The 25,186-nt window shown below is 46.3% G+C and overlaps 1 protein-coding gene across 4 annotated transcripts in view; it reads left to right on the top strand.

Annotated features, from left to right (window-relative positions):
• Nucleotides 1–25,186, top strand: part of CNTFR (ciliary neurotrophic factor receptor) — a 737,562-nt gene that overhangs the window by 695,096 nt on the left and 17,280 nt on the right. For all 4 annotated transcript variants that reach the window (XM_060761150.2, XM_060761151.2, XM_060761153.2 and 1 more), the window contains one exon: nucleotides 24,562–24,742. In XM_060761150.2, the coding sequence (XP_060617133.2) occupies nucleotides 24,562–24,742 (181 nt within the window). The remainder of the gene's footprint in view (nucleotides 1–24,561; nucleotides 24,743–25,186) is intronic.

Below are 25,186 nucleotides of genomic sequence, written 5' to 3'. Positions count from 1 at the left end.
GCCCCGGAGTGTGGTGGAGGCTCCTTCTTTGGAAGCTTTTAAGCAGAGGCTGGATGGCCATTTGTCAGGGGTGATTTGAATGCAATATTCCTGCTTCTTGGCAGAATGGGGTTGGACTGGATGCCCCATGAGGTCTCTTCCAACTCTTTGATTCTATGATTCTATGATTCTAAGAACTTCCTGGCTGTGAGAGCCGTTCAGCAGTGGAACTCTCTGCCCCGGAGTGTGGTGGAGGCTCCTTCTTTGGAAGCTTTTAAACAGAGGCTGGATGGCCATCTGTCAGAGGTGATTTGAATGCAATTTTCCTGCTTCTAGGCAGGGGGTTGGACTGGATGGCCCAGGAGGTCTCTTCCAACTCTAGGATTCTATGAAAAGGGGAAGGTTCCTCAGAGTCCATTGGGTTTCTATAGGAGTGAGTGCAAGCACTGGAGGTCGGGATCCATGAGTGGGAGTGGAGAAAACTATAGATCCCATCTCGCCAAGGGGCCAGGATGACCTGTCTGTTTCCCGGGGGTCGCAATGGGTTACCGCAGCAGGTTCCCCAGGTCAACAGGCCCTTCGGCATTGACAAGATGGTGGCAGCAACGTTGTGGCAGCGGGGAGCCAGCTGAGCTTCTTGTGAAGTTTTAGGGTGCAAAAATGTTATTCCCAGGGTAAGAGGGGTTAATAGAGTAAAAGCAAGATAGCCATTAGTCTTGAAATTAGTCTAGAAGAATGGCACCAGTTTTGGAGCGATCCGTTGATCCGCGGATACGGGGTCCTGATGGGTTTCCATATACGCGGATCAGAGGAACCCAGTTCTGGCCTCCCCGGGATGTGAGAATCGCATCCTGGGTGGGCCAGCAGCTGTCTGTGGCCTGAGAGAGAGAAAGTTCATGCTTGAAAGGGTTTGGAGGTAGTAAAAGACACAAAGTATAGTTATGGAGAGGGAAAAGTTACAATTAACTGATACTTTATTAAGGGATTGGTTACAATGTTAGGTTGAAGGGAATTAGGCAAGGCAAAGCAGAAGGAGATCTTTTGGTTGCAGCTGTTGTAGTGATCACATTCTCATTTATACTGGCCAAAGCGGGCAACGGAGAACTGTGGAACTCCCTGCTGCAGGTCAGATCAGCTTGAAGGCAGGGAGTTCTGGGTTGCTCCTTCTCAACCAAATGTTTTAACTATATTTAATTATTGGTTTATTATGTATTTTATTGTACGTATATTGAGGCATCAAATTGTTGCTGGATGGAAGCCGCCCTGAGTCCCCCCAAGTAGTTGAGAAGGGCGGGGAGAAATATTTGAAATAAATAAATTGTTCCTACAGTGTAGATGCACCCTATGATCCAACCCGGTGGCGTGGAAGATGCTATCATTACTATAATCTATCTGTTGGGGGGTGGGCCTGCCTGCCTGCCTTTATTGTTAGATGCCTTCATATTGAATCCAGCTTATGTTGGGTCTTCCGTGGGGATTTCTTGGCTAGGTTGGTGCAGAGGAGGTGTGCCATTTCCTTTCCCAGGAGAGATGTCATTGTTTCCCCCACTTCTCTGAGATTTTATTTATTTATAGTGTCAGGGGCAGACCAAATAGTTGCATTGCATTTTTTAACAAACAAACAAACAAACAAACAAAACACAAAGTTTGCAAGCTTGGTAGTTGATTAAATGTCCTTTGACCAGTATCTGGCCACTTGGAGTGCTTCTGGTGTTGCTGCAAGAAGGTCCTCCATTGTGCATGTGGCAGGGCTCAGGTTGCATTGCAGCAGGTGGTCTGTGGTTTGCTCTTCTCCCCACTCGCATGTCGAGGATTCCACTTTGTAACCCCATTTCCTAAGGTTGGCTCTGCATCTCGTGGTGCCAGAGCACAGTCTGTTCAGCGCCTTCCAAGTCGCCCAGTCCTCTGTGTGCCCAGGGGGGAGTCTCTCATTTGGTATCACCCATTGATTGAGGTTCTGGGTTTGAGCCTGCCGCTTTTGGACTCTTGCTTGCTGAGGTGTTCCAGCGAGTGTCTCTTAGAAAACTATTTCTTGATTTAAGTCTTTGATGTGCTGGCTGATACCCAAACAGGGAATGAGCTGGAGATGTCTCTGCCTTGGTCCTTTCACTATTGGCTGCTCCTTCCCGGCGGATGTCAGGTGGTGCAATACCGGCTAAGCAGTGTAATTTCTCCAGTGGTGTAGGGCGCAGACACCCCGTGATAATGCGGTATGTCTCATTAAGAGCCACATCCCCTGTTTTAGCGTGGTGAGATGTGTTCCACACTGGGCATGCATACTCAGCAGCAGAGTAGCAAAGCGCAAGGGCAGATGTCTTCACTGTATCTGGTTGTGATCCTCAGGTTGTGCCAGTCAGCTTTCGTGTGATATTGTTTCTAGCGCCCATTTTTGCTTGATATTCAGGCAGTGCTTCTTGTAGGTCAGAGCACCATCCAGAGTGACTCCCAGGTATTTGGGTGTACTGCAATGCTCCAGCGTACAGTGTAGATGCACCCTATGATCCAACCCAGTGGCGTGGAAGATGCTATCATTACTGTAATCTATCTGTTGGGGAGTCTACCTGCTTGCCTGCCTTTATTGTTAGATGCCTTCGTATTGAATCCAGGTTATGGTGGGTCTTCCGTGGGGATTTCTTGGCTAGGTTTGTGCAGAGGAGGTGTGCCATTTCCTTTCCCAAGTGAGATGTCATTGTTTCCCCCACTTCTCTGAGAAGGAAACCTGACATTTCTGCAAAGGAGGAGGAGGAGAAATAGGGCTTCTCTACCTGCACAACCACCTTCCCTCTCTCCTGAGGAATCTGTACAAGGACCAAGTAGCAACAGTCAGAACTGACCACAGAACAACAGACTGGTTCCAGATTGGGAAAGGCGTACGGCAAGGCTGCATCCTCTCACCCAACCTTTTTAACTTGTATGCAGAACACATCATGCGAGGATGTGCGGGGCTTGATGAATGCAAGGCTGGGGTGACAATGGCTGGAAGAAACATTAACAACCTCAGATATGCAGATGACACCACTCTGATGGCCGAAAGCGAGGAGGAGCTGAGGAGCCTTCTCATCAAGGTGAAAGAAGAAAGCGCAAAAGCCGGGTTGCAGCTAAACGTCAAAAAAACCAAGATCATGGCAACAAGAACGATCGACAACTGGGAAATAGAGGGAGAAAACGTGGAGGCCGTGACAGGGTTTGTATTTCTAGGCGCTAAAATGAGTGCAGATGCAGACTGTGGCCAGGAAATCAGAAGGCGCTTCCTTCTTGGGAGGAGAGCAATGTCCAGTCTCGATGAAATAGTCAAGAGTAGAGACATCCCACTGGCAACAAAGATCCATTGCCTAGTCAAAGCCATGGTCTTCCCTGTAGTCACCTACGGATGTGAGAGATGGACCTTCGGGAAGGCTGAGCGAAGGAAGAGAGATGCTTTTGAGCTGTGGTGTTGGAGGAAAGTGCTGAGAGTGCCTTGGACTGCGAGAAGATCCAACCAGTCCATCCTGCAGGAAATGAAGCCTGACTGCTTATTGGAGGGAAGGAGACTAGAGACAAAGTGGAAGTACTTTGGCCACATCATGAGGAGAAAGCCTGGAGAAGGGAATGATGCTGGGGAAAGTGGAAGGCAAAAGGAAGAGGGGCCGACCAAGGGCAAGATGGATGGATGGCATCCTTGAAGTGACTGGACTGACCTTGAAGGAGCTGGGGGTGGTGACGGCCGACAGGGAGCTCTGGCGTGGGCTGGTCCATGAGGTCACGAAGAGTCGGAGACGACTGAACGAATGAACAACAAACCTGCACAACACTCCACATTTTTTGCAAAGCAAGGGCTGAATTTCCAGCGTCCCAAACATGCCGCAAGTCGCTTTGCATTTGCAACGTTGATGGGCGTCCTTGGAGCGACATTGGCACCTGCGAAAACAGTGCCGTCGTTTTGATTGCCGCCTTTATTTCAGTCCACGAAACAAAGCAGCGCAAAGAGGCGGCCCCTTCCTCTCTCCCCTCCGTCCCCTCTTCCCTTCTTCATCTCTCTTTTAACTCCCTTGTTATTATTATTTTTCTCCCTCCCGTCTTTCGCTTCCAAAGACGCATCCGCCCCTCTCCGCTGATCTAAAAAAACGGGAGGGCGCTGTGTTCTCATACATATGTTCAACATAAAACTTGCCCGGCAAGATATAAAAAGGTATTTAAAGTATAAATGTCACAGCATTTATGCGCTCCCCGGCGCGATAGATTATGAAGAGGAGATAAACTATCTTCTGTCATAACACTCCGTCCTGTCAGGGACATGGAAATTGCCTGGCGGTTATCATATTTCCCCTTGATTATTGCTTTTCTCTGGGGTGGAGGCAAAGGGCGCGGGGAGAAGGCCCTTCCCGAGTAGAAAATGTCTCCAAAATGAGGGAGGAAATTGCAGTCGTTGCAAGGCACAGGTGGGCTTTACAAGAGTGGTTCCCAACCTTCCTAATACCGTGACCCCTTCAAACCCTCGTGTTGTGGAGAAAAAGGCTAGCAAAGAGTCCCTGGGCACGGCTATTACTTTTTTCAATAGATCAGTATTGATCAGTATCAATATCAGGAGGATCAGAGTTTTCGGGTTTCGAACCTGCCACGGATACGGATGGGATTACGAAGAAGGAGAGCCACATCCCGATGCTTGTAGAGTCAGAGATTAGCCACGATATAGGCTTTGTGAAATTGCAAAAGTTATAGAATCATAGAATCAAAGAGTTGGAAGAGACCTCATGGGCCATCCAGTCCAACCCCATTCTGCCAAGAAGCAGGTGTTGGCTATTTGTTTGAATTCTTCTTTGGTGATTTCTCCCTTTTTCCACTTCTTGTGCATGTCTCTTTTGTGTCTTAGCACAGTTAGAAGTTCTTTGGACATCCATTCTGGCTTCTTTGCACTTGTCCTATTTTTTTCCTCTTTGTTGGCACCCAATTCTGCCAAGAAGCAGGAATATTGCATTCAAATCACAAATGCCCATCCAGCCTCTGTTTAAAAGCTTCCAAAGAAGGAGCCTCCACCACACTCCGGGGCAGAGAGTTCCACTGCTGAACGGCTCTCGCAGTCAGGAAGTTCTTCCTCATGTACAGATGGAATCTACTTTCTTGTAGTTTGAAGCCATTGTTCCGTGTCCTAGTCTCCAGGGAAGCAGAAAACAAGCATGTTCCCTCCTCCCTATGACTTCCATTCACATATTTATACATGGCTATCATATCTCCTCTCGGCCTTCTCTTCTTCAGGCTAAACATGCCCAGCTCCTTAAGCCGCTCCTCATAGGGCTTGTTCTCCAGGCCCTTGATCATTTGAGTCTCCCTCCTCTGGACACAATCAGCTTGTCAATATCTCTCTTGAATTGTGGTGCCCAGAATTGGACACAATATTCCAGGTGTGTCCAATTGGGATAGAGAAGTAAAGAAGAAAAGGGAAGGAAGGAAGGGAAGAGGAAGGGAAGGGAAGAAGGAGAGAAGGAAAGAAGAAAAAGGAAGGAAGGAAAGACGGAGGGAAGGAAGGAGAGAAAGAAAGAAGAGAAAGAGGAAGGTTGGCCACAGCAATGCGTGGCAGGTACAGCTAGTACTCAATATGCCCAAATGTGAACACTGGTGGAGTTAGGCATTCTGGGAGTTGAAGTCCAAAACATCTGGAGAAGGGATTGCCAAGGTTTGCCCAAAGATAGTGAGAAATGAAAAGTAGTTCCAACACACCTCACAACCTCTGAGGATGCTTGCTATAGGTGCAGGCGAAACGTCAGGAGAGAATGCCTCTGGCACATGGCTATATAGCCCGAAAAAACCTACAACAACCCAATGAAAAAGCATTCTGAGGCTGAGAGAGTGTAACTTCATTGCTAAGCATGGAGTCCAATTGTTGTTGATGATGATGATGCCAGAGCTCCAGAAGCATCATCCTCTGCCTGGAAGCCAAGGTCAAAGGACTGCATAAAAGAGAGCGAGAGAGAGATCGAGAAGCTCCAGTGTCGGCAGCTGAGTTTGATTTCAACATTTCTAATCATCTGGTCACAATTTTTCCCTCGTTTTGTAGAGTGTGAGTGAAATAGGAATGGAGCAATTTGGGGCTCTTCTCGTTCCTTTTTTCCCCCAACCTATTTTTTTTCTTTTTGTCCCTGCATCTGTCTTAAATTAATATCTTGCTGCACCTTCCCGTCCCTCTTTGAAATTGAAGGCAGGCTCAGGAAGGAGGGGAGAGACCTCCGAAAGGAAACGTCTGGGGCCTTTTTCCAGAACCGGCCTCTTTGCAAACGTTCAGGCCGGGACGGAGCTGGAAGCGTGCAGGGGCATCCTGATTATTTGCTAATTTGCTAACTTAATGAAGCCTAACGGGCAGCACTCATTATTCCCACGAAGCAGAAAATAAGAGATTGTACTGAGTTATTTATAGCAGGGGATAATTTCCAGAGGAGGAGGAGGAGGATTGCATGGTCCCTGTGCTAGCTTTTTGGGTCTAAAGTCTGAAATGTGATAGGGGCATTACCCTAAAAGAGAATCAAATTCTAGAGAACTAGAAAGGACTTCCAGACCCCCAGAACTGGAGAAGCCTAGACTCGGATGGGTCCCCCAAAGGTCATCTAGTCCAGCCCATTGTACCACGCAGGAAGTCACAGCCAAATGCGGAGATATAGAATGAGTAGAATGAAAGAGATCACTCAACTACAAACTGAAGAAGTGTCAAGAGTGTGGTGCAGCAGCTTAAAAAGCCAATGCAATTCTAGACTGCATCATAACGTGAGCCAAGAGTGTGATACAGCAGCTTAAATAGCCAACACAATTCTAGGCTGCATTGTAACATGAGCCAAGAGTGTGCTGCAGCAGCTTAAAAAACCAATGTGATTCTAAGCTGCATTATGACATGAGCCAAGCGTGTGATGCATCAGCTTAAATAGCCAATATGATTCTAGGCTGCATCGTAGCATGAGCCAAAAGTGTGATGCAGCAGCTTAAAAAGCCAATGCAATTCTAGGCTGCATCGTAACATGAGCCAAGAGTGTGCTGCAGCAGCTTAAAAAGCCAATGTGATTCTAAACTGCATCATAACGTGAGCCAAGAGTATGATGCAGCAGCTTAAATAGCCAATGCAGTTCTAGACTGCATCATAACATGAGCACGAGTGTGCTGCTGCAGCTTAAAAAACCAATGTGATTCTAGGTTGCATTATGACATGAGCCAATACTGTGATGCAGCAGTTTACAATGCCAATCTGATTCTAGGCTGCATCGTAACATGAGCCAAGAGTGTGCTGCAGCAGCTTAAAAAGCCAATACAATTCTAGGCTGCATTGTAACATGAGCCAAGAGTGTGCTGCTGCAGCTTAAATAGCCAATGCGATTCTAGACTGCATCATAACATGAGCAAGAGTGTGACGCAGCAGCTTAAAAAGCCAATGCAGTTCTAGGCTGCATCATAACATGGGCCAACTGTGTGATGCAGCAGCTTAAATAGCCAATACGATTCTAGGCTGCATCATAACATGAGCCAACAGTGTCATGCAACAGCTTAAATAGCCAATACAATTCTAGGCTGCATCATAACATGAGCCAACAGTGTGATGCAGCAGCTTAAATAGCCAATACGATTCTAGGCTACATCGTAACATGAACCAAGAGTGTGCTGCAGCAGCTTAAATAGCCAATACAATCCTAGGCTGCATCGTAACATGAGACAAGAGTGTGCTGCAGCAGCTTAAAAAACCAATATGATTCTAGGCTGCATTGTGACATGAGCCAAGAGTGTGATGCTGCAGCTTAAAAAGCCAATGCAATTCTAGCCTGCATCGTAACATGAGCCAAGAGTGTGGTGCAGCAACTTAAATAGCCAATGCAATTCTAGACTGCATCATAACATGAGCCAAGAGTGTGCTGCAGCAGCTTAAACATCCAATGCAATTCTAGGTTGCATCATAATGTGAGCCAAGAGTGTGATGCAGCAGCTTCAATAGCCAATGCAATTCTAGGCTGCATCATAACGTGAGCCAAGAGTGTGATGCAGCAGCTTAAAAAGCCAATGCGATTGTAGGCTGCATCATAACGTGAGCCAACGGTGAGCTGCAGCAGCTTAAAGAGCCAATGCGATTCCAGGCTGCATCATAACATCAGCCAAGAGTGTGACGCAGTAGCTCAAAAAGCCAATGCAGTTCTAGACTGCATCATAACGTGAGTCAAGAGTGTGCTGCAGCAGCTTAAAAAGCCAATACAATTCTAGGCTGCATTGTAACATGAGCCAAGAGTGTGCTGCTGCAGCTTAAATAGCCAATGCAGTTCTAGACTGCATCATAACGTGAGCCAAGAGTGTGATGCAGCAGCTTACAATGCCAATGCGATTCTAGGTTGTATCATAACATGAACCAAGAGTGTGATGCAGCAGCTTAAATAGCCAATATAATCCTAGACTGCATCATACCATCAGCCAAGAGTGTGACACAGTAGCTCAAAAAGCCAGTGCGATTTTAGGCTGCATCATAACATGAGCCAAGAGTGTGATGTAGCAGCTTAAAGAGCCAACACAATTCTAGGCTGCATCGTAACATGAGCCAACAGTGTGATTCATCAGCTTAAAAAGCCAATACAATTCTAGGCTGCATCATAACATGAGCCAAGGGTGTGATGCAGCTGCTTGAATAGCCAATGCAATTCTAGGCTGCATCATAACATCAGCCAAGAGTGTGACGCAGTAGCTCAAAAAACCAATGCGATTTTAGGCTGCATCATAACATGAGCCAACAGTGTGATGCAGCAGCTTAAATAGCCAATGCAATTCTAGGTTGCATCATAACATGAGCCAACAGTGTGATGCAGCAGCTTAAATAGCCAATACAGTTCTAGGCTGCATCGTAACGTGAGCCAAGAGTGTGATGCAGCAGCTAAAAAAACCAATGTGATTCTAGGCTGTATTATGACGCAAGCAAAGAGTGTGATGCAGCAGCTTGCAATACCAATTCTAGGCTGCATCGTAACAAGGGCCAAGAGTGTGCTGCAGCAGCTTGAAAAGCCAATGCAATTCTAGGCTGCATCATAACGTGAGCCAAGAATGTGCTGTATTTTGATGTGAGCAAAGAGTGTGATGCAGCAGCTTGCAAGACCAATGCAATTCTAGGCTACATCCATAGGAGTATAGTGTCTGCATTGAGGGAAGCCATAGCCTCACTCTGTTCTGCTTTGGTCAATCCTCACCTGGAATAATAAGCCTTCTGGGCCAAGAAATTCAAGAAGAATATGAAACAAGGGAGAAGCGCCACCAAAACGGCGAAAGGCCTGGAAATCATGAGTTAATATGAAGAGCAGCTTCGGGAGCCGGGAGTGTTTAGCCAGAAGAAGAGAAGGTTAAGAGGAGACATGAGAGCCACGTTTACATATTGTTAAGCAGGTCATATTTGGAAGATGAGGCCACCTATGATCCTTCCCAGGTGTGCAGGTCTCCCTTCCTTCGAGTCCTTTTCTTGTTCCATTTGCCGGATGCTTTGGGTCATTAAACGCCTCCTTTGTTCGCTGCAGGGGTTTCTGTCGCTCCTTCCCATCAAAAGAAAAGCTGCAGATTTGCATATCTAATATTGCCCCACTTTTGGAGTGGGAAACTCCAAAAGCGCTTCCCCTTTGCCCTCCTCTCCCCAGGAAGCCTTTCTGTTGATTCTCTCCCTGGCTCTTCTCTCCAAGCTGCCCTCATTCTGCTGCTCTCATTCTCAGCTCCCTCGGCTGAATTTGCTCATCTCAGCCATCTTGCTCTCAGCTAATTTCTCCCATAATATTCCCCTGATATCTAAAAGTGGTTTCTCAGCTCCAGTGGAAGCTTGCCACGACTCCAAAGCAGAGACTTCGCTGCTCTCTTTGTTGTACCTTGGAGTGTGGCATACACAGAGGTGGCCCTAGGTAATTTTCAGTGGTAAGCAAACAGTATTTTGCCCCCCCCCCCCCCGACCAATAATTGATATATCTTTTCTGTTCATCGTGGGAGTTCTGTGTGCCATATGTGGTTCAATTCCATCATTGGTGGAGTTCAGAATGCTCTTTGATTGTAGGTAAACTATACATCCCAGTAACTACACTTGCCGCACTTGCTCCCTTGCCTGGCCCGCTTTGGGTCCGGAGGCGTGCCTGAAGACCCCATCGTGCGCACCAAAAGTCACCTCTTCTCCTGACTTTCTCCTCAGCCATTGGGACCAAGAGAAAGAGAGAGAGAGAGACAGAGGTGGAGATGCCCAGCTTTCCTGAAGGTAGGCACAAAAACAAAGGAGGGAGCGGAGGAGGGAGATACCTCCAGCCGGAGGGGCTCTCTCTCTCTCTCTCTCTTGGTCCCAATGTCTGAAGAGAAAGTCAGGAGAAGAGGCAACTTTTGGTGCGCACACTGGGGTCTTCAGACACGCCTCCGGACTTGAAGAGGGCTAGGTGCGGCGGCTCCGCCCCTTGGCCCACCCACGGATTGGGGAGAGGAGGCGGGTGGAGCGCCGGGGGATCAGAAAAGGGAGCTGGTCATGGGGAAGGGATCGAACGCAGAGAACGATTGAGCACCGGCTCTGCTCGCGCACCCGGTGGCCGGGTGGAGCAGGAACGAGAGGGGCTAGGCGGGGCTCATGGGCCTGGCCCGTTTGGGAAGAGGATCACCCGGCAGCGAGGCAAGAAAGCCAAGGCTCCCCCCGGACTGCTAGGGCTGTTGTGAGCTGAGGGGGCGCGCCTGAAGTGGCGGTTGAGGGGCATTTACAGAGGCGCCTCTGGGCCCCTGGCAAAAAAAAGTGTTCTGCGACGGCTTACTTCGCGTAATGGACGAGCCGCCCCTGGGCATACAAAATCACACAAAATCACCATCCTTGACAACAGCAGCAGCAGCTGCTGCTCATTCATAGTATGTCTACCAGGTTTTATTGGTTTGAGTTTTGGCTCATCGGTAACTCAGAAACCATCCACACTGCAGAGTTATAAAACTATTTATTTATTTATTGTGTCAGGAGCAACCAGACATTTGTATTGCATTTTTAACAAAACAAACAAACAGACAGAATGCCAAATTTGCAGACTTGGTATTCTAATAAATGTCCCTTGACCAGTATCTGGCCCCTTGGAGTGCCTCTGGTGTTGCCGCAAGAAGGTCCTCCATTGTGCATGTGGCATTGAAGCAGGTGGTCAGTGGTTTGCTCTTCTCCACACTCGCATGTTGGGGATTCCACTTTGTGGCCCCATTTCTTGAGGTTGGCTTTGCATCTCGTGGTGCCAGAGTGCAGTCTGTTCAACGCCTTCCAAGTTGCCCAGTCTTCTGTGTTCCCAGGGGGGAATCTCTCATTTGGTATCAGCCATGGATTGAGATTCTGGGTTTGAGCCTGCCACCTTTGGACTCTCGCTTGCTGGGGTGTTCCAGCAAGTGTCTCTGTAGATCTTAGAAAACTATTTCTTGATTTAAGTCATTGACGTGCTGGCTGATACCCAAACAGGGGATGAGCTGGAGATGTCTCTGCCTTGGTCCTTTCACTATTGGCTGCTACTTCCCGGTGGATGTCAGATGGTGCAATACCAGCTAGATAGTGTAATTTCTCCAGTGGTGTGGGGTGCAGACACCCCATGATAATGCGGCATGTCTCATTAAGAGCCACATCCACTGTTTTAGCGTGGTGAGATGTGTTCCACACTGGGCATGCGTACTCAGCAGCAGAGTAGCATAGCGCAAGGGGAGATGTCTTCACTGTGTCTGGTTGTGATCCCCAGGTTGTGCCAGTCAGCTTTCGTATGATATTGTTTCTAGCACCCACTTTTTGCTTGATATTCAGGCAGTTCTTCTTGTAGGTCAGAGAATGGTCCAGAGTGATTACCAGGGATTTGAGTGCGCTATGACACCACTTTATAATTGTCATGGTTCTCTCCTCTGAAAATCCTAAGGTTTGTAGAGCTTTCTGGCAACGGATACATCTGCAGTGTAAAGTGAATGCAGTTCAACACCACTTTCACTGCCATGGCTCCATGATATGGAGTCTTGGAATATGTAGTTTTACAAGGTCTGCAGCCTTCTCTGCCAAAGAGTGTAAGTGCCCCAACAAACTACAAATCTGAGAATAGGGATATGGACATTAGGTATACAGACAGTCAGACAAATAGATAGATAGAAGGTGGATAATAGATATACTAGATAGAGATATTGGATGGGTGGATGGACGGATGGACAGATATATAGATAGTTAATAGATATGATAGAAAAGTAATACAGACAGACAAATAGATAGACAGACAAATAATAGATATGATAGAAAAGTAATACATACGGAAGGATGGATGAATGGACGGACAGATAATAGATATGATAGAAAAATAATACAGACAGACAGACAGACAGATAGATAGATAGATAGATAGATAATAAATATGATAGAAAAGTAATACAGATAGATAGATAGATAGATAGATAGATAGATAGATAGATAGATAGATAATAAATATGATAGAAAAGTAATACATACAGATGATAGATAGATAGATAGATAGATAGATAGATAGATAGATAGATAGATAGACCTACAGACAGACAGACAGATAATAGCTATGAGAAAAGTAATACATGTGAATAGATAGATAGATAGACAGACAGACAGATAATAGATATGATAAAGCAATACATACGGATGGATGAATGGATAATAGCTATGATAGTAAAGTAATACATATGGATAGATGGATAGATAGAGAGATAGATAGAAGATAGATAGATAGATAGATAGATAGATAGATAGATAGATAGATAGATAGACAAACAAACAGATAGATGGATAGATGGATGAATAGATGGATGGACGGACAGATAATAGATATGATAGAAAAGTCATACAGACAGACAGACAGACAGACAGAGATAGATGATAGATAGATAGATAGATAGATAGATAGATAGATAGATAGACAGACAGACAGATAGATAGACAGATAGATAATAAATATGATAGAAAAGTAATACATACTGATAGAATCATAGAATCAAAGAGTTGTTAGAGACCTCCTGGGCCATCCTCTGGACACATTCCAGCTTGTCAATATCTCTCTTGAATTGTGGTGCCCAGAATTGGACACAATATTCCAGATGTGGTCTAACCAAAGCAGAATAGAGCATGGGAAGCATTACTTCCTTAGATCTAGACACTAGGCTCCTATTGATGCAGGCCAAAATCCCATTGGCTTTTTTTGCCGCCACATCACATTCCTGGCTCATGTTTAACTTGTTGTCCATGAGGACTCCAAGATCTTTTTCACACGCACTACTCTCGAGCAAGGCGTCCCCCATTCTGTATCTTTGCATTTCGTTTTTCCTGCCAAAGTCGAGTCTCTTGCATTTGTCACTGTTGAACTTCATTTTGATAGATAGATAGATAGATAGATAGATAGATAGATAGATAGATAGATAGACAAACAAACAGATGGATAGATTGATGAATAGATGGATGGATGAATGGATGGATGGATGGACGGATAGAAAAGTCATACATACAGACAGACAGACAAACAGAGATAGATGATAGATAGATAGATAGATAGATAGATAGATAGATAATAAATATGATAGAAAAGTAATACATACTGATAGATAGATAGATAGATAGATAGATAGATAGATAGATAGATAGACAGATAGACCTACAGACAGACAGATAGACAGATAATAGCTATGAGAAAAGTAATTCATATGAATAGACAGATAGATAGATAGATAGATAGATAGATAGATAGATAGACAGACAAATAATAGATATGATAGAAAAGTAATACATACGGATGGATGGATAATAGCTATGATAGAAAAGTAATACATATGGATAGATAGATAGATAGATAGATAGATAGATAGATAGATAGATAGATAGACAGACAGACAGATAGACAGACAAACGGATAGATGGATGAAGAGATGGATGGATGGATGGATGGATGGATGGATGGATGGATGGATGGATGGATGGATGGATAGATAGATAGATAGATAGATAGATAGATAGATAGATAGATAGATAGATAGATGATAGGATGGATGGATAGATTGCCCTTTTTGCAGGCATGCATGGCTGATGGTTATTTCCCACCTGTGTTTTAAGCAAAGGACCTGAAAGGCAATGAGTGTCAAATGGAAAGGCCGAACCTAAACCAGGGCAAGTGTTCCTTTGCCTGAGAGCAAAACAGCGTCTTGTCTGGGCCTCGTATACCTTGGCTTCCCACTGAGCTGCTTCCCTTTCTCCGGTATTTTTGCCTGCTCTGCTGCTTTGAACAGGGCTGTGTGTGTCTATCTTTAGGTGTCTGCACTCCTCTGCTCGCTTTCCAACCCGTTCACCTCTTGCTTATCTTCCTATAACATGAGGAAGAACTTCCTGACTGTGAGAGCTGTTCAGCAGTGGAACTCTCTGCCCCAGAGTGTGGTGGAGGCTCCTTCTTTGGAAGCTTTTAAACAGAGGCTGGATGGCCATCCGTCAGGGGTGCTTTGAATGCAATATTACTGCTTCTTGGCAGAATGGGGTTGGACTGGATGGCCCAGGAGGTCTCTTCCAAATCTTTGATTCTATGATTCTATAATTTTTGCAATTTCACAAAGCCTATATCGTGGCTTTTCTCCAACTCTACAAGCATCGGGATGTGGCTCTCCTTCATGATCCCATCCGTATCCGTGGCAGGTTTGAAACCCGAAAACTCTGATCCTCCTGATATTGATACTGATCAATACCGATCTATTGAAAAAGTAATAGCCGTGCCCAGGGACTCTTTGCTAGCCTTTCTTTCCAAATTCTCCAAATGTGCAAAAATCTATATTTGTGCTCAATTAATAACAACAAAGCCTAACAAAGTGCTGCCGAACTGCATTAATTCAACAGTGTAGCTCCATCCTGAAGGATCTTCCCGTTCTCTCTTTGGCCGGCTTTCTTGCTCTGTCTCCTTCATCATCGAAGCATTAAATATTCAGGGCCTCTTCTTTCTTCCGCCGGCTTTTAAGTCCGTAATTCAAGCCGGCTGGTCCCGGCCAAGCCAAGCCGGTCTCCTAATGCGCTCAGATGTTCCTTTAATGGATTACCTAGGCTGGGACTGGGTAGACCTGCCTAATGGATCGCTAATAGCCTGTTTCTGGTTTTGCAGGCTCCGCCAGTTAACTCCCACCATCATCCAGCCACCCGCTGCTGTTTCTGCTCCTGCCGGAGGGCTCTGGCTTTCACACATGTTGCCAATCACACTGTCACGGCTTCGGGAACCCATTCCGCCGGGGATGTGCATTTCACTCTCCAGGGATGGGGGGAAAGGCTTTGTCCTTTCTGAATCATAGCATTGGAAGGGTCCCCCAAGGGTCATCCAGTCCAACCCTCTTCTGCCAGATTGGAAGACACAATGCAAGCCCTCCTGACAGATGTCCATCTAGCCCAGTGTTTCTCAACCTTCCTATTGCACCTCCTTGTGTTGTGGTGACCCTCCCTACTTGGAGCCTCAGAAGGAGTTGCTGTCTCTTTCCAAAAAAGGAAGAGAAGGACAGGTGGAGAGGTCTTCGGCCTTCTCGGCCAAATGGGATCCCAAGACCATCCAAAATATGTTTTCTGGTGGTCTTTGGTGACCCCTCTGACTTTTACTTACTTAGGCAATCCCTCGTAGTCCAAGTAGGATTGTCATCCAAGATCGGTGTCCAGGCGGTGGGTCCGTAGGTGACTTTGGAGCCCAATTCTTGACTTACATCTTCTCCCGCAGTGAGGGCATCGGTTTCCAGGTGGAAGCAGTCCCGGTTAGGGTTGGCTTAACACACCTTCCTCTTGGCACGTTTCTCTCTTTCACCCTCCATTTGTGCCTCTTAGGCGATCCCTCATATCCGAGGATGATGTTCCTCCAAGTGTAGTGTCCTGCTGGTGGGTCCGTAGGTGACTGTGGAGCCCTATTCTTGATCTGCATGTTCTCCCGCAGTGAGGGCACTGGTTTCCAGGTGGAAGGCAGTCCCGGTCGGGGTTGGCTTGATGTGCCTTCCTCTTGGAACATTTCTCTCTTTCACCCTCCATTCGTGCCTCTCCAAATTCTACAGCACTGCTGGTCACAGCTGACATCCAACTGGAGCACTCAAAGGCCAGGGCTTCCCAGTTCTCAGTGTCCATGCCAGAGTTTTTAAGGTTGGCTTTGAGCCCATCTTTAAATCTCTTTTCCTGCCCACCAACATTCCATTTTCCATTCTTGAGTTCGGAGTAGAGCAACTGCTTTGGGAGATGGTGGTTGGGCATCCGGACAACGTGGCCAGTCCAGCGGAGTTGATGGCGGAGGACCATCGCTTCAATGTTGGGGTCTTTCCTTCTTCCAGCACACTGACATTTGTCTGCTTGTCTTCCCAAGAGACTTGCAGGATTTTCCGGAGGCAGCGCTGATGGAATCGTTCCAGAAGTTGCATGTGATGTCTGTAGACAGTCCACGTCTCGCAGGCAAATAGCAAGGCTGGGAGGACAATAGCTTTATAAACAAGCCCCTTGGTCTCCCTACGGATGTCCCAGTCCTCAAACACTCTCTGCTTCATTCGGAAAAAAGCGGTGTTGAATTTTGGTGTCAATGTTGACTTTTGTGGAGAAGTGGTTACCAAGGGAGCGGAAATGGTCAACATTGTCTAATGTTACACCATTAAGTTGTATTTCTGGCATTGGAGAGGGATTGGCTGGTGACTGCTAGAAGAGCACTTTGGTTTTCTCGATGTTCAATGACAGTCCGAGCTTCTCGTATGCTTCTGCGAAGGTGTTTAGAGTGGCTTGTAGGTCTTCTTCTGAATGTGCACAGATGACATTGTCATCAGCATACTGGAGTTCTATAACAGATGTTGTTGTAACCTTGGTTTTGGCTTTCATATACCACCTTTCTCAATGCAGTTTACACTTGGCACAGTTCGATGCCGCCCAACCCCCTCTTGAACCCCAGGTTGAGAAACGCTGACCTAAATGCATCCTCAATGAGCAGCAACCAGCTCTGGGAAATAATAATACAACACTCTGGAAGGCAACCCTTTATTGCTCCATAGGTAGCCTCCAAACCTTACGCAACTATTCATCGAGAAAAGAATGCATAACGTGTGGGGCAAAACAAGGGACAGAAAGCGAGGGGAAATCTTCTGAACAGGGGTGCAGGAAGCAAAACAAACACTACGGGGGTGTGACCCCTTTCCAGGGCCATCCAAAATTAATGTCCCTGCTCCAACTTGCATACAAATTCAACTTCAGAACAAACTACCTTGGTCATAACTTGGGGGGGAGGCTATACCCCACAGTGCATTAACTCCATAGTCTCTCCCCTTCTTTCTATGTGGGAACGCTGTCCGCTGACCCTCTGCAGAAACCATTAGCTCTGCAAAGCAACTAGCAAACCCATCTTTCAAAGACAGATCCTGGGCCGGCTAATCTGATATTCCTTGTTTTGGGGAAGGTGGCTTATTTGCTGAGCAGCGAAATGAGATTGGCTTTAATCTGATTGCCACCGCCGGTCTCTGAAACCTGGCAGAGCGCAGGAAATTATGTCAGGAGGAAATATGAACACCAACAGAAGCGCAAGATGGATTGGGCAAGGGAGCAAAAAGGCCCACCGCAGCAAGTTCCCAAGTTACCTTTTGGGAACAGTTTGCGAAAGATCTGACAGTGGAGTTTTGTAGGGTTAATTCAAACAAATGGGGTTGGAGATAAATGGTGCCACGCAATTCTTCGTTTGGAAAGGTGACTTGTGCCGTCACACCCAGACACTATAAAGTTAAAACTAAGATGTGCTTAGTTTTAGGTGTCTCTATTTACCATGGTCCTGGTAGCAGACACCAAGGCACTCATCAACCAGAGGTTCCCAGAAGACATCACAGCTCTGTTTCACCATTGCCTCACCACCAGCTACTTTCAGTGGGACAATGAGTTCTACAAACAGAAAGATGGAGTAGCTATGGGGAGCCCTCTCAGCCCGGTCATAGCTAACTTATACATGGAACACTTTGAAAAACAAGCCCTTGAAACAGCAACCAAGAAGCCCACGATATGGTTCAGATATGTGGATGACACCTTCACCATTTGGAGACGTGGAGAAGAAGAACTCAATGGTTTCCTGGACCATCTTAACAGTATCCACCCAAACATCCAGTTCACCATGGAAAATGAAAAGGAAGGAAGACTGCCTCTTCTAGATGTCCTAGTCAACCGTAAACCAGATCAACAATTGGGTCACACCGTTTACAGGAAACCCACACACACACGGACAGATATCTACATAAAAACTCCAACCATTACCCAAGTCAAAAAAGAAGCACAATTAAAGCCTTGGCAGACCGTGCAAAAAGAATCTGCGAACCCCACCTCCTCCAAGATGAACTGAACCACCTCAACTGGGCTCTCCAGGCCAAGGGAGACTCCAACTCAGACATCGGAAGAGCTGCAAGACCACCGAGAAGAAGCCACGAGAATAAAGACGAAGATCCACCCAGAGGAAAGGTGTTCCTGCCATACATCAAGGGAACCACTGACCGCAGAGGGAAGCTGATGAGGAAACACAACATACAAACTATCTACAGACCCACCAAGGAAATCCAACAAATGCTTCGTTCAGCAAAGGACAAGAGGGATCCTCTCACCTCTGCAGGAGTCTACCGTATACCATGCAGCTGTGCACAAGAAGTCTCCAGAGGGACCACCAAATGCAGCAGCATTGCCCAGACACGAAACAAGGAACATGGAAGGCACTGCAGACTACTTCAACCAGAGAAATCAGCCATAGCAGAGCACCTGATGAACCAACCTGGACACAGCAGATTATTTGAGAACACAGAAATGCTGGACCACTCTCACAACCACCAGGTCAGACTACACAGAGAAGCCACTGAAATCCACAAGCATGTGGACAATTTTAGCAGAAAGGAGGAAACCATGAAAATGAACAAAATCTGGCTACCAGTATTAAAAAAAACTCTAAAATTGCAACAGCACAACAACAGAGAGGAAACAAACAAGGACATCTAATCACCCTTCAACAAAAGCTTGCCCCAGGTGCAGTCAGGCCATTGTATGCTAATCAAGGTGGTCAGTTGAAACATTCACACCTAGCTCCAGCAGACAAGAGTCCTTTGTCTCACCCTGGTCATGCCACAGATATATAAATCCTTTTGCCTAGTTCCAACAGACCTCACTACCTCTGAGAATGCTTGCCAAAGTGCAGGTGAAACGTCAGGAGAGAATGCCTCTAGACCATGACCATACAGCCCGAAAAACCTACAACAACCCTAAGATGTGCTTCTCTCTTTATCCAGGTGAACTGCGAGTGCCTTACTTAGAAGCTCAGGATTCTCAGCAACTGAGGCCACTCCAGATTTGAACATCAAACCGAACATTTATTTTTCAAAGTCCTTGACAGACTTGGCACAGCTTGTTGCAGTTACAAACACAAACAGTCAACTTGTGAAATTATATAGATGTCCCTTCCTTCTTTCTTCAGCTGCTGAGTTGACTTCCCCCCAACAGTAGAAAAATCCTGGGATTCTTTACCCTAACCCTGAACTGCTCTCTTTAGAAAGAGCAGGTTTTCCCCTATCTGAGCTCAGCACCAGTTTCAAAGGTTGATGGTCTTTGCTTCTTCCAGCACGCTGACATTTGTCCGCTTGTCTTCCCAAGAGATTTGCAGGATATTTCAGAGGCAACACTGATGGAATCGTTCCAGGAGTTGCATGTGACATCTGTAGACTGTCCACGTTTCGCAGGCATATAGTAGGGTTTTGAGAACAATGGCTTTGTAAACAAGCACCTTGGTATCAGTACAGATGTCCTGGTCTTCAAACGCTCTCTGCTTCATTCGGAAAAATGCTGCACTCGCAGAGCTCAGGTGGTGTTGTATTTCAGTGTCAGTGTTTACTTTTGTGGAGAGGTGGCTGCCAAGGGAACGGAAATGGTCAACACTTTCTAATATTACACCATTAAGCTGTATTTCTGGCATTGCAGATGGGTTGGTTGGTTGATTGATTGATTGATTGATTGATTGATTGTGTCATCAGCAACTATACCATTGTATTACATTTCTAACAGAACAAAACAAACAAACAGATTAAAAAAGCACAAATTTTGCAAATTTGGTAGTTGATTAAATGTCCTTTGACCAGTATCTGGCCACTTGGAGTGCCTCTGGTGTTGCCGCAAGGAGGTCCTCCATTGTGCATGTAGCCCGGGTTGCATTACAGCAGGTGGTCTGTGGTTTGCTCTTCTCCGCACTCGCATGTCGTGGATTCCACTTTGTGGCCCCATTTCTTAAGATTGGCTCTGCATCTCGTGGTGCCAGAGCGCAGTCTGTTCAGCGCCTTCCAAGTCACCCAGTCTTCTGTGTGCCCAGGGGGGAGTCTCTCATCTGGTATCACCCACGGATTGAGGTGCTGGGTTTAAGCCTGCCACTTTTGGACTCTCGCTTGCTGAGGTGTTCCAGTGAGTGTCTCTGTAGATCTAAGAAAACTATTTCGTGATTTAAGTCGTTGACATGCTGGCTGATACCCAAACAAGGGATGAGCTGGAGATGTCTTTGCCTTCGTTCTTTCACTATTGGCTGCCACTTCCCGGCGGATGTCAGGTGGTGCAATACCGGCTAGGCAGTGTAATTTCTCCAGTGGTGTGGGGCGCAGACACCCTGTGATAATGCGGCATGTCTCATTAAGAGCCACATCCACTGTTTTAGCGTGGTGAGATGTGTTCCACACTGGGCATGCATACTCAGCAGCAGAGTAGCACAGTGCAAGGGCAGATGTCTTCATTGTGTCTGGTTGTGATCCCCAGGTTGTGCCAGTCAGCTTTCGTATGATATTGTTTCTAGCACCCACTTTTTGCTTGATGTTCAGGCAGTGCTTCTTGTAGGTAAGAGCACGGTCCAGAGTGACTCCCAGGTATTTGGGTGTGTTGCAATGCTCCAATGGGATTCCTCAGAGCTCGAGATGCTTGTCTGTCCTTAAGGTGAAAGGCACATGTCTGTGTTTTAGATGGATTAGGGATCAGTTGGTTTTCCCTGTAATAGACAGTAAGAGCACCTAGAGTTGATGACTGCTGGAAAAACACTTTGGTTTTCTCGATGTTGAATGACAGGCCGAGCTTCTGGCATTGCAAATCTGTTGGTTGGTGACTGCTGGTTTTCTCAATATTCAATGACAAATTCCTAGAGGAGGCTCAAAGAAGGTTGTAATTTACAACAGTTAGAGCGTTGCCCAGTTGCATTGATCCTGCAGCAAGGATGCACTCGGTGTTTGTGAGGTCTCAATTGCAACAAGTCAAATAGTTTTTCTTGTTAAGATGGAGAAATTGTGCCCATATTCTTTGATTCCCCGTCTCCTCCCAAGCTACAAAGATGTTCTGCTTGCCCTCGAGGTCTTTTCATTTGCTGTGTTTAGCAAAGGGGCAGGCTGCTTTCCTTTGCTTTTCCAAAACCTGTTTTGTGCTGTACTGTGAGCGATTTCCGATCTCGACAGGCCTCCCGCTGCTTTCCTCGGCCAAAGTGCCAATTAAGACTCTGTGCTCGGCTCCGGAGGACGGCGGCGGAGCTCAAGCCGAGGTCTTCCGGCACCTTTCGTCAGGACTCGAGAGCCGACCTTCCTCACAGCTCTGCTTTAACCAAATTTAGCAGAGATAATTTGCAAAAGATGAGATGAGTTTGGAAAAAAATGAGCTCTGGGCCCAAAAGAACGGAGCCGTCTTGCCACGTTGGGCTTTGATGGTGCAAAAGGCTCTTGGAAAGCCTCGCTAGTGATTTGGGGGGAACTGGAGGGATGGAGGATGCCTTTTGCAACTGGTCACCAAACCAAGGACAGCTTTGTGGAGGAAACCAACCCTTCCTTTTATCAAAAGGAGAAGAAAGCTCTAAAACAGTGTTTCTCAACCTTCCAAATGCCGCGACCCCTTAATACACTTCCACATGTTGTGTTGACCCCCAATCATAAAATTATTTTTGTTGCTACTTCATAACAGTCATTTTGCTACTGTTCCTCTGTTGGAACTAGGAAAAAGGGTTTATATATCTGTGGAATGACCAGGGTGGGACAAAGGACTCTTGTCTGCTGGAGCTAGGTGTGATTGTTTCAACTGACCACCTTAATTAGCATATAATGGCCTGACAGTGCCTAGAGCAGTGGTTCTCAACCTGGGGTCCCCAGATGTTTTTGGCCTACAACTCCCAGAAATCCTAGCCAGTTTAGCGGCTGTCAGGATTTCTGGGAGTTGAAGGCCCAAAACACCTGGGGACCCCAGGTTGAGAACCACTGGCCCAGAACAAACTTTTGTTGAGAGGTGATTAGATGTCCTTGTTTGTTTCCTCTCTGTTGTTAATCAAGGGTTTATATATCTGTGGAATGACCAGGATGGGGCAAAGGACTCTTGTCTGCTGGAGCTAGGTGTGAATGTTTCAACTGACCACCTTAATTAGCATATAATGGCCTGACAGTGCCTAGAGCAAACTTTTGTTGAGAGGTGATTAGATGTCCTTGTTTGTTTCCTCTCTGTTGTTAATCAAGGGTTTATATATCTGTGGAATGACCAGGGTAGGACAAAGGACTCTTGTCTGCTGGAGCTAGGTGTGAATGTTTCAACTGACCACCTTGATTAGCATATAATGGCCTGACAGTGCCTGGAGCAAACTTTTGTTGAGAGGCGATTAGATGTCCTTGTTTGTTTCCTCTCTGTTGTTAATCAAGGGTTTATATATCTGTGGAATGACCAGGATGGGACAAAGGACTGTTGTCTACTGGAGCTAGGTGTGAATGTTTCAACTGACCACCTTAATTAGCATATAATGGCCTGACAGTGCCTAGAGCAAACTTTTGTTGAGAGGTGATTAGATGTCCTTGTTTGTTTCCTCTCTGTTGTTAATCAAGGGTTTCTATATCTGTGGAATGACCAGGGTGGGACAAAGGACTCTTGTCTGCTGTGGCTAGGTGTGAATGTTTCAACTGACCACCTTCATTAGCATATAATGGCCTGACAGTGCCTAGAGCAAACTTTTGTTGAGAGGCGATTAGATGTCCTTGTTTGTTTCCTCTCTGTTGTTGTGCTGTTGTAATTTTGGAGTTTTTTAATACTGGTAGCCAGATTTTGTTCACATTCATGGTTTCCTCCTTTCTGTTGAAATTGTCTACATGTTTGTGGATTTCAATGGCTTCTCTGTGTAGTCTGACATGGTGGTTGTGAGAGTGGTCCAGCATTTCTGTGTTCTCAAATAAAATGCTGTGTCCAGGTTGGTTCATCTAATCACCTCTCAACAAAAGTTTGCTCCAGGCACTGTCAGGCCATTATATGCTAATCAAGGTGAAACAGTCACACCTAGCTCCAGCAGACAAGAGTCCTTTGTCCCACCCTGGTCATTCCACAGATACATAAACCCCCTTTTTCCTAGTTCCAACAGACCTCACTACCTCTGAGGATGCTTGCCATAGATGCAGGCGAAACGTCAGGAGAGAATGCCTCTAGAACATGGCCATATAGCCCGAAAAAACCTACAACAACCCAGTGATTCCGGCCATGAAAGCCTTCAACAATACATTTTGGTAACTAGTTACATTTTTGCCTACTTTTTAAGGGTAACGAGAATTGCCTGCATTCTCATTGCTTTATCTATGGATCCCCCAGTGGCACAATGAATTGCAGACAGCCAATTCTCTCACACCAGAAGCAACTTGCAGTTTCTCAAGTCGCTTCTGACATGACAAAAGAAAAATGCTTTATTTATTTACTTATTTTCAGTATTTATATTCCGCCGTTCTCACCCCGCAGGGGACTCAGGGCGGATTACGATGTACATATACATGGCAAACATTCAATGCCACAAAACACACAACATATATAGACAGACACACAGAGGCTATTTAATATTCCAGCTTTTTCATGAGGGTATTCTGGCCACCAGGGGAGCTGTTGCTTCCATTTGTGACACTGATGAAGTACTTCCTCATTTTTTGCATACTTACTGGAGATTTTTATGGCATCGTAAATTAGCCTCCCTGCATATCTTGCTTTATCTTGGGTAAGCATGTGTGGATCCAGTCTATGTGCTTGGAGGGAAGAAAAAGGGCTCATAGGCGTTTGCTATAACTCGGAAGAACGTTTTTGTTTTGTTTTTGCAATTTGTCTCAGAATTTCCAAGGCGCAATGTCTGAATTGGTCACTTGGGGGAACCAGAGAGCACCACCCTTTATTTACCAAATAAAGAGTGTTAGGTGGTTCTTGTGGGTTTTTTCGGGCTATATGGCCATGTTCTAGAGGCATTTCTCCTGACGTTTCGCCTGCATCTAAGGCAAGCATCCTCAGAGGTGAGGTCCTCACTACCTCTGAGGATGCTTGCCATAGATATAGGCGAAACGTCAGGAGAAATGCCTCTAGAACATGGCCATATAGCCCGAAAAAACCCACAAGAACTGAGTGATTCCAGCCATGAAAGCCTTCGACAATACAGTGTTAGGTGGATTGGAAGTTGGTTGAACAGCCAAACGCAAAGGATGCTCCTGTCCAACGGCACCGTTTCCTGTTGTCTCACCCCGTTCTTAACTATGAGTCATATTTAAGTCGTATGTTTGTAACTTGGGGAACAGCCTGTAGCTTATTCACCTTCATGACATCCATATCCAAGCCTTGCTTTCCTCTTCCAGGTGGAGCTCTCTGATGGGACGTCCCACATCATCACGGACGCCTACGCCGGCAAGGAGTACATCATCCAAGTGGCGGCCAAAGACAACGAGATCGGCACCTGGAGCGACTGGAGCGTGGCCGTGCATGCCACGCCGTGGACCGAGGAACCCAAACACCTGACCACAGAGGCCCAAGGGACAGGTGAGGAAATGGAAGATGTAGATCAACAGTTGGTTGAAGCAGGGATGATGGAGACGTATCCATCTTCCCATCCATGTTCTACCTTTCTTCCAGGAGCTTTTGCAGGAGAGATGAAAACAGAACAGTAAGAGCTGTTTGACTACACCAGGCTTGAGCCAACTTGGGTCCTCCAGGTGTTTTGGACTTCAACTCCCACCATTCCTAACAGCCAGTAGGCTGTTAAGAATTGTGGGAGTTGAAGTCCAAAACACCTGGAGGACCCAAGTTGGCCCATGCCTTAGTTACTTACTTACTTACTTAGGTGATCCCTCGTTGGACGAGTAAGATGGTCTTCCATGATGGGTTTCCTTGTGGATTCATAGGTGGCTGTGGAGCCCTGTTCTTGACCCGCATCTTCTCCCACAGTGAAGGCATTGGTTTCCAGGTGGAAGGTGGTCCCAGTTG

Source organism: Anolis sagrei, chromosome 2, assembly GCF_037176765.1.
Source record: "Anolis sagrei isolate rAnoSag1 chromosome 2, rAnoSag1.mat, whole genome shotgun sequence".
NCBI classification, from domain to species: Eukaryota; Metazoa; Chordata; class Lepidosauria; order Squamata; family Dactyloidae; genus Anolis; species Anolis sagrei.
Note: the sequence above shows the minus strand (reverse complement) of the source record. Positions and strands in the feature narration are given on the sequence as shown.